General features: G+C 45.7%; 1 protein-coding gene across 1 annotated transcript; it reads left to right on the forward strand.

The window, feature by feature from the left end:
* The first annotated feature begins 3,978 nt into the window (after window positions 1-3,978).
* LOC125528617 (Remorin family protein) lies at window positions 3,979-7,229 on the forward strand. Its single transcript, XM_048693064.2, has 6 exons — window positions 3,979-4,226; window positions 5,013-5,172; window positions 5,266-5,925; window positions 6,065-6,509; window positions 6,645-6,726; window positions 6,847-7,229. Exons 1-6 carry the CDS (start codon window positions 4,197-4,199, stop codon window positions 7,057-7,059), a joined length of 1,590 nt encoding a protein of 529 aa, XP_048549021.1. The 5' UTR covers window positions 3,979-4,196; the 3' UTR covers window positions 7,060-7,229.
* The last annotated feature ends 2,486 nt before the right edge of the window (window positions 7,230-9,715 follow it).

Genomic DNA, 9,715 nt, shown 5'->3' on the forward strand with positions numbered 1-9,715 from the left:
CAAAAATAGGGCAACATCGAGACATAAAAGCATCCATCACAGCGCAAACCTGCCATCATCCACTACCCACCTAATGAATGCAACTCCAAGACGATGCTCCCAAGAGAGAGAAATGACATCAATGATGTCATAGTCCGATCCGAGAACACTTAGACCTAGATTTTTTCCTGGAGCACCAGGCAAGTAGGACACAACGGCATCGACGATATCTTCAACAAGGTAACGCTAACCAAAGGCGTCACCATCATGATCCCTTCATCAAATAAGATCTTTGGTGTCCACACTCTTCGTGACAAAGCAACACCGCTAGATTGTCTTTGGTAATCATAGAGGTTGTAGGCACCCGAATGCCATCTTCAATGGAGCTACTATATGGCTTCTGATACCATCCTTCGTTATCCCTTCATGATGTCTTACTCAGAACTCGATGTGACGTCTTCCATCCTTGTAGCCTCTTTGGTTCATGTAGATTTTTTTCTCAATTCCACATGTTGCAAACAAATCATATTGCAGTTGCGTAGTTTGAGGTCCCTTATGTTCTATATTCTCATACAATCTTTGACACGGTGGCCCGACATCACTAATTTTAAAGGGATTTTGCCTAAGATGATGTCGTCGAGTAATGTTTCATCAAATGATATGGTGTCATTGATGACTCATAATCCTTGGTAAGGTGCAAACAGATTTTAGGTTGTTGACAACATGACAGGTGGAAGCTTGTCAAAGTGTAAACTCATCCTCGGATTATGTTTCAAAAATCACATCCAACGAATTTGAAGCCACTGAGGGTCAACTTACTTTTTTTATGATTGGAAGCATCACTGTTTCCAGAAGATAGCTATTTGTGAAGTACCCACACTTGCAAGGAATTATAATGATTATTCTCGTATTGCTATCTTTGACATGATTGTCATAGTCCGTAATGGCAAGGATACGGATGAAGAGTTTGAAAAAAACTAGTTTCTATATGTGAATCCGTACTACAACTGAATTCCCCACAATGATCTTTTGTTCGATGTCATCAAGGTTGGCATCGTTTAAGCATGGGATAATGAGCATTGTCAGAATTTTGATTTCACTTTTCACATGTATCTATTTTATGAACGCTCCATAAGCAATGCCATCATTGACGACACTGGACAAATTAGCCCAGTCCAATTGGAGATTCTCTAAGCACTTCAACTAAAATATTCTATGCATGGATTTTATTGGTTGATAAATCAACATACATAAGAACATATAGGTTTTAATACGATCAAAGTGTAATTTTCCTTGTTCGTAGAATGATGCTCTAATTCATGATAGGACTTTGGCTCACACTCCGGGCAATTTGACATAAAAAATAACAAATAAATACTAGCTCAAATGAAATCCGAATGAATGTGCAAATGTGTAAGATCGTGCAATAACATAACAACATCACCATATTATGCAATACTCCCTCCCTTCCGGTTTAGATGGTTCAAATCCGAAATTTCTTCAATCAAGGTAGATTGTGAGTGGATGTCACCAGTTTTTTGGATACAAATCTGCCCAATGAAATATTTCTTACATATTCAATTTCCAAAGCAATAAGTGTAGCACTCTCCCTCTCATTGGACTTGCATGGTGCATGTAGAATAAGATGCATGCATGACCACTAATTTCCTCTCTTTTATCTCTATGAATTAAATGTGCTGCGAGACTCGAAGCATTTTAACTCAATTGGACTCAAAGTGAGCCTAATATAAAAAAATTCAAGGATACGTCAAGTTGACGTATCGAGATCATAAATAGAAGATGCGAAGAAGGCAGAATTAGTCACAACTCATCCACGGCACAAGGTGCCAACACACCACATGCGGATTACTCGCTACTAGCCACCGTGTCTACCCTTCTCGGAAGTGATCCCGCTATCTGTAGTAGTTGTGCCGCCCTCCAGTTTTGCCCGTCCGCCTCAATCTGTTTGAGCACGTCGTCCTGTGAGGGTGAAGCGCCGTTGAACAGTATGTCATTTCCATGCTTGCATAGAGTCCAAGCAACCAGAACGATCACGGTCCATATTTCCTGTCTGAACTGCCTTGGTGGGTTGAGTGCTGTCCACCAATCCACAAGGCTTGCATCCGGGTGAGGCATCCACTCTAGCTTTTCCCAATTGTCCATTATAACTACCCAGACTTGCCTGGCAAGCACACACCCTAGAGTTAGGTGATTTATGGTTCCAGGTTCTTGATCACAGAAGGGACACGCGGCCGGGTGTGGAAGCAGGCTTCTTTGGAGTCTATCTGTTGTCCAACATCGGTTTCTTGTAGCAATCCAAGCGAAAAAATTCGCGGACGCCGGTGCCCTAGATTTCCATATCTGAGCCTAATATAATAAAATATGAAAATTTGGAGGTTGGCCGGGAAAGGAGGGAGTATCATAACAAGTTAACAACAGAACTTGGAAAGTTGCCCACATAACATGATGCTCGGGTTGGGACATGCTCACATAACATGATGCACTAACAGTTAAGGATTTGGCCACTAGTATAGTTAAAGTTTATGAGGTGGACCTTTGGATCCAGGAAAATGGGGACCTAGTATATCAAATTGGGGTTAACTTAAAAGTCCTCGGGCATTCTAGGGTTCATATCGCTACGCCAACAAGAGACAGAATGAGACAATCCCACCGGTAATCAAGAAGACCTGATAAATGCAAAACTAGCTGGGATAAATAAGTGCGTACTACGACTCAATCATCAGCGTGTTTGACCAGTCAAACCTACCAAAGATGGACGGTGCAGTATTGTTAATCAAAGCGGACAGCTCTGTGAGCACTCGTACTGATGCTCGCTGGCCACCAAGTTGGACCACAAATTTTGTAAGGCCACCAGCACTAATGATGAACCATTAAACGTGCCAAAATCAGTCCCACGACTGCAGCACATGATTCAACACCAATTCAATCATCCAGTACACTTGGTAGTACGTGATCCGTAGCATGGCTCACTCGCCTCACACATGTCCATAATTCGCTCGTACTACACGGCGAATCCAAACAGATGAGGCCAGGATCAGAGGGTGTGAGAGCACAGCAGAGGCCATAATAACCAACTACACGTACTCTACGTACTATGAGATTCGTGCAGCGCAGAGGAAACTTGGGTCAACTTTGGCGAACGGCAAGCAGAGTAAGTACAAGACAAAAGTATACTCATGCAGCCACAAGATCACGGCGAGAGTCGGGTCTGGGCTCTGGAGCCGCGGGCGAGGCGAGTGAGCTCATCATGACATGGGGCTGGACGGTGAAAAGGGCAGAGAGATCGGGGTAAATAATACTCTAGTACGTAAACAGAGCTTGTAGTCACTGACACGAGGGATGGGGCGGCCTGCGTCGTGTGATTCATCAGAGGTGGGGTGGATGGATGGGATAGGGCTCCCGTCCAGTCCAGTCGAGGCCGGTCCGGCATCGGGACCTCTGTTTGACCACCACCAGCGCCACCGTGCTGCTGAGATTATGCTAGAGGAGGAATAATAAAAGTTCGGGGCTTTGGAGTTTGGAGCGTTAAAAGCGCACGCATCTCGAGAAATGCTAGATTTTCATAAGATTATGCCCGCCAGTTGTTAACACTAACCCGTGTCAGTGAGAGATAATCAGACGGTAATTTTCCTACTCCGCGCCCGTGTCAGTGAGAGATGCTAGCACTAATCAGATAACTTTGTGTGATGGGAGAAAAGAGGACGGGCACTTTCCGTGTAGTAGATTAAAAGAAAACTCGTCTAAGGTTGTTGGTGGTAACAAGTACAGGTACAGCAAACGGCTCTCTGTTTGAGCCAGAATGGGTTTCTACGGTGCTTGTACAGTAGTAATTGTAGGAGCAGCAGCCAGCTCTGTGCTTCCACTGCGTCGATGAGACCTTTCGTTGCAGCGGAAACACGGAGATTTTGAGGGTTCGGAAAGGGAGTTGTCACGGCCAAAGAAACTCAGCTGTGGACTGCTGTCCAATAGGCGTAACTAAAAAAGGGCAAGACATCACGGCGTGCCTGTTAGATCTCCGCTTACACTAGCCAAAGTCCCCACCGTGTAGCGTAGTATTGCTGTGTTCTCTTCTCCTCCCCACCCCCTTCTTCCTCTCTCACTCTCCCTCCCCACTCTCAGCAGCCGCCGCCCAAGCAGAGAGGGCGGGGCACACACAGAAGCGCGCGTCCGGCCAGCAGACCAGCACGGAGCGAGCAATGGAGTATGAGAGGATTCACAAGCCCCAGGTACGGGCTCCGCTCCATCCAGGCCGGCGCAGCGCCTCGCTTGATCCCCACCCGCCTAATCAGCGCCTGCTCCGTTATGCTTCATTTTACTACTCCGGTTTTTTTCCGGAAACATTTCGTTTTCTGGATATAGATGTGCTCTCTCTGCTCCTCGTTTCCAAGTCTAGCATGTTTTGTTGCGGTTCTATACTACTTTCCCTTTTCTTATCACAAGATCAAAGCCAGTCTCCTTTTTTTTGTTCTAGAGGATTAAAGCTAGTCTCGCTGTCAGGCGTCGGAGCTGAGCAATTTGGGAATAATTTGAGCTTTATTTTGGAATCTAGGAGTTAGTTAGCGGCTTGTTTATAAACTGTATGTTTGTTCAGTTATCACTTATTCGGTAAATCTGTTTTGTCAGTCAAAGGGAAGCTAACTATACTGGTTAAAGTAAGCCTACTGCTAAATATGCAGAAAAACTGTCCCTCTGCATAGGTAGTGGAAATATCCAAGGCCCATTCTGAAGAATTTGGCGTCGGCACTACTATATTTTAGTACTACCTGCTAAAGTGATGCTGATTTCACTGCTCTCGTGTCCCAGTCAGGAAATAGAAGTGTCAAATGGCCATTCTACTGACTGTCGCTGTCCAAACGTCTAAAATCTTGCATGACACTAGTACTTCTAATTTCTTGGCACTTTGTAGAGCTATAAGCTTCCTGCCTAGAAATATTTTGAGTTGTAATGAATGAAGACGTTCTAAGTTATAATGCTTCCGTAGATGAAGACTTACCTCTTTGTTGTTCATGTAGGCAGGCGCCCTTTCTCCCACAAAGCTGAGGATGAAGCTTCTGGGAGCCCACAATCGCGTGAGGGTCATCAGCAGCAGCTCCTCACGAACATCGCCTTCAAAGAACGTCGAGCCGTCGCAAGCGCAGAACAGATTATTAGTATGCGATGTTCTTGACGAAGGTACATACATAACTCCAGCCTATTTGTGTTTAACTTGTTAATTTTTCCCTGATCAAGGACATCACATCTATAGCCATCTTGCTCTGCTTGCAGTTTCAGACAGCTCTGGTGCCTCCAAATGCCCTGCAGCAGTCAGCAACACCGAAGTTGTAGACAAGGATCCAGCAGTAGATAGCTACAAGGTTCAGAACATTTCCAAGGGTTCAGTTCACCAACCTGCGACGAGCAACTCAAGCATGATACATCCTGTGCGAACGGTCGAGGAGGACAGCAACGAATGCGACAGTGGTCTTGACAATGCCAGTACCAGCAGCTTTGAGTTCCATGGAGGCGAGAAGACGGCGGCGGCGCAGAATCCAACCGCAGGGTACTTCTCAAGACAGGCTTCCTCCAAGTGGAACGACGCAGAGAAATGGATTGTGAACAAGCAGACTGTTCAGCAGAACACCACCAAGGGTGCATCGCAGAACCAGAGTGCGCACCAGGTGAGTTCCGCTGCGCCCAGGGGCGGTGGCGTTGTGCCCAAACACCACGGCGCATTTGCTCGCCCCATTCAGAACATGAAGAGATTCAACCCGGCTTCGTCGGCCTCTCGGAGCATATTAGAGAGGCTGTCTTTCGCTTCACATCAGCCGAAGCTGGTCAGGCACGCAGATGTTTGTGCAGATCAAGGTTCTAGCGCCAACTCGAACTATCAGACGGGTCAAACTGAAACCAATTCAATTGCAATTAAGCCCTGCAATGATGCTGAAGGTAGCTATCTGATTTGTTGCTTTATTTGTGAGTTCTGAAGCATCTAATTGTAACATAGTGCAAGTAAACTAGTAGTAAGATTTACAGTTCAATTTTCTGCCTTTGGTTTCTGTCAACTGATATGAACTATTGCACACAGCTATTTCTACAGTTCAGGCGGTGTCTGTGAGAGATGTGGGCACAGAAATGACTCCAATACCAAGTCAAGATCCATCAAGAACAGGAACACCACTTGGGTCTGTGACACCGACTCGCAGCCCGAATTGTTCGATACCATCAACTCCTGTAGGTGGACGATCGACGGCATCAATAGGAGAAGACAATGCAGATGATGGTCCTTATTTCAACAGAAAAGGTGGCATGAATGAATTGTCAGAGGATGAAATCAGGCTCAAGGCAAGGAAAGAAATCGCTGCCCTAGGTGTACAACTAGGAAAGATGAACATCGCTTCATGGGCTAGCAAAGAGGAGCTAGAATTAGTCTCTGCGACGCCGAGCATCGCTGATCTGGAGAGGATGAAGCAGGAATATGCTACTCGTGCTGCAGCATTCGAGGACGCCGAAAATTCTAAACATACAGCACGGTATATTCCATCAGACTATCTGCTACCCTTCGTTGTTTGTTCTACTAGTGAGCTATAAAAGGAGATGGAAACATAATGAAATCATGTAAATAGTGGTTTTCTTCATGTTGTCTGAAATAGTATTTTGTTGCTTAGATTCAAGAAGGAAGAGCTGAAGATCGAAGCATGGGAGAGCCGCCAAAGAACAAAAGTTGAATCCGAAATGAAGAAGCTAGAGGTGCATTTCCACTAAATTTTATTATCTGCAACCCTGCTTTCGTTAACACGAACACATACTCTGAATGCATCATACTCTTTAGTAGCTTGTAGCTAGTAATGACAAGCTGTTCTATGACAGGAACGCGCGGAGAAAATGAGAAGCGAGGCCATGGCGAGGATGGCCGAAAGGCTGGAGCTGGCACGCCGCGTGGCCGAGGAGAAACGGGCATCAGCCAACGCCAAGATGAACAAGCAAGCAGCTAGGGCAGTTCAGAAGGCTGATCTGATTCGCCAGACGGGAAGGATTCCTGGGTCACGTATCCTATGCTGTGGCTGTTTCTGTGAACCTTAGCACTTGTTTAACAACTAGCCTGTTAAAATATGATTGAGAGGAGTCTAATTTCCTCGTTCTATAGTCAGCATTCCTTGGTTTTTTAGTATGCAAAAGGGAATGTCTGATCTAGGTGATTCAGATGTACACACATTCTTCGTTGTCATATAAATAATTTGGTTAGTGTGAGATGTGCAAGTTCTTGTTTTCTGAAGAAAAAAGGTACTCCTACCTATAAGCTGTTCGTTCAGTGGCCTTGCAATGTGAGCAAAAACCATTTCCATGACTGATGGATTCATTTACCTTTATTTCTTGTCGTGATGAACCAAGTTACAGGTCAAATTCATGTTCCTGGGATCTTACATAAAGTGACCCAGCTGCTGCTCTCGTCGGCTGTTCATCTGTCTTGGTCTCTTTAGACTGAGGTGTTCACGGGTCTCCGGGAGCAGTGCGTCAGTACAACGCATGACGCAGTGAACAGTAAAGCGAACAGCGAACCCCGCCGGTGAAATCATCAGAGAGATGGCTCATAGCTATGGAATAGAAGGGGCCAAAAAACGGGCAGCAGCTGATGAGCACTACGAGGTTCGAGGAAAGTACTTCCATCAGTTGGTAAAAACCTGCAAACTATGGACTCGCTACGGTGTCAGCGAGGCTTCCAGAGTGTAGACAGTAGACGTACCTTCAGTCAGTCCGCCCGGTAGTCAGTGCTCGGCGTTGGATCTACAGTTGACATTTCATATCGTTCTACGCCCCTCCATGCTGGACCAAAATCATTGTTTTGACCTTTTTAGTCAAAACTTAGGCAATTTGATCCCGCGTTAAAAATTTAACACAATCTGGCTTTCGGCGGCTGGGACGTGGTCAAAGCCCGGTCGCCACCCGGGGCCATGTTGACGTGGCAAAGTACCTACCGCTAAAGTGACAGGCGGTAGGACGTGTATACCTTACCGCCAAAGCCATTCTTTTTTCCTCGAGAACAAACAGACATATATAACAAAAAAGTGAGGGACATAGCTGCGTGAATGAAAAAAAATAGGGAGTCGAAATGTACACGCCCGGACGCTGACCGGGTGCGCCGCGGGCATTTGAGGGGCCAAATTTGTTCAGTCCGGCTGGTGCGCCGCGGGCATTTGAGGGGCCAAATTTGTTCAGTCCGGCTGGTACGCCGCGGGCATTTGAGGGGCCAAATTTGTTCAGTCCGGCTGTAGATGCTCTTAGGTGGTAATGATTGACCTTGTGTGTATTAATCATCTATATCCATTGACTTGGATTTGAAGTAGATTTTTTTTGGTGTTGGACCTAACATAGTAATAATTTTTTGTATGAGTTACAAATTGTTTTGACATATGTGTATATTATTTTGTAATGACAAGTTCAGGTCATGTAAAAGTATAAGATTTTGTTCATGTATGTATATTTAATGATTGTCTCATGATTTGTATCAAATAGTTGATGACAATGTCAATTGTGTCATGTGGGATGGTCATTGATCCGGCCAATGGCCGTTGGTATCTTGAACTTGACAATACTTACAATAAGGACCATTCTGGGCGGTATATTGAGAATGGACAAGTAATAAGCAAAATCTTGTTCATGTCACTTTATAGTTTGCAATTTGAAGGTAGTGGTCACAATTTGTGCAATTTTGACAAACGCTGCCAACCTTGTGCATGAGGGGCCACACAAAAGCCACCGGGATGCCATACAACGAACGATATGTGCCATACTTCAAGAAAGCAGGCTTACTACACTTTGTCCTCCTGTTCAAGCGTGCCTCGTCGAAGATCAACCATGTTCCCTCATTGCCCTCCTAGACCATTGAAGGCCCACACAGTTTTCACCTCCGCTGTGGCGGAATGACGGTCACCCTGGAGGATTTCCCCATGATCACCGCCCTTCCAATCAACGATGAGCCTCTCACCCAAAATATGGACAACGAGGGTGGCGTGCGAGAGTTACAACTCTCATTGGTTCTTGCTCCCCCTATTGCCGCAAATGGAAAGAAGGGTGTCCTGTTCAAGTGGCTACTTGCTAACAAAAGGGGATGCCTGCGAGGGGTCGACAAGGGGACAGAACAGCAATACCCGCGGGCATGTCTGTGGTATCCCTTATCGCATGTTGTCTTTTCAGACTGCTTAGGGGGCATCGCCTCATGGATATGCTGAGATGCTAAGTACAACTTGGGTCTGATGGTCTTGACTTTCGCACCCCTGGCTCGTCTAGACTTTTGGACCCCTAGTTGTACTTAGCGTCCCAAACTCTTAGAAAGTTGAGATACATCCACAAGGTAATTAATGTCCCTTGAGCAGCCTGTAAAGACGACATGCGATAAAAGATACCACATATATGCCCACACATATTGTTGTAGAGTCTCCTCGTCGACCCCTAGTGGACATCTCTTTGTGTTAGCCAATAGCAATTTGACGAGGACATAGGATTTCCTATTATCCTTTCCATCTGCAACAATAGAGGGGAGCAAGCACCGGTGAAATCAGTAACCTCGCACGCCACCCATGGGTCTCTTTAGACTTAAGTGTTCACGGGTCTCTGAGAATAGTGTGTCAATACAATGCATGTCGCAGTGAACAGTAAAGCGTAGAGCGAACCCCGCCGGTGAAATCAGAGAGATAGATGGCTCCTATGGAATAGAAGGACCAACATGCAACAGCTGATG

The sequence above is a fragment of the Triticum urartu genome, chromosome 2A (assembly GCF_056163025.1).
Source record: "Triticum urartu cultivar PI428250 chromosome 2A, HENAU_Tu73, whole genome shotgun sequence".
Taxonomy (NCBI): Eukaryota; Viridiplantae; Streptophyta; class Magnoliopsida; order Poales; family Poaceae; genus Triticum; species Triticum urartu.

Bases quoted from the DNA above. Each gene is read 5' to 3' on its own strand.
- LOC125528617 (XM_048693064.2), top strand. From the start codon at position 4,197: ATGGAGTATGAGAGGATTCACAAGCCCCAG. The intron at 4,227-5,012 runs GTACGGGCTCCG...TTGTTCATGTAG, and splicing joins AGAGGATTCACAAGCCCCAG to GCAGGCGCCCTTTCTCCCAC. The intron at 5,926-6,064 runs GTAGCTATCTGA...TATTGCACACAG, and splicing joins GCCCTGCAATGATGCTGAAG to CTATTTCTACAGTTCAGGCG.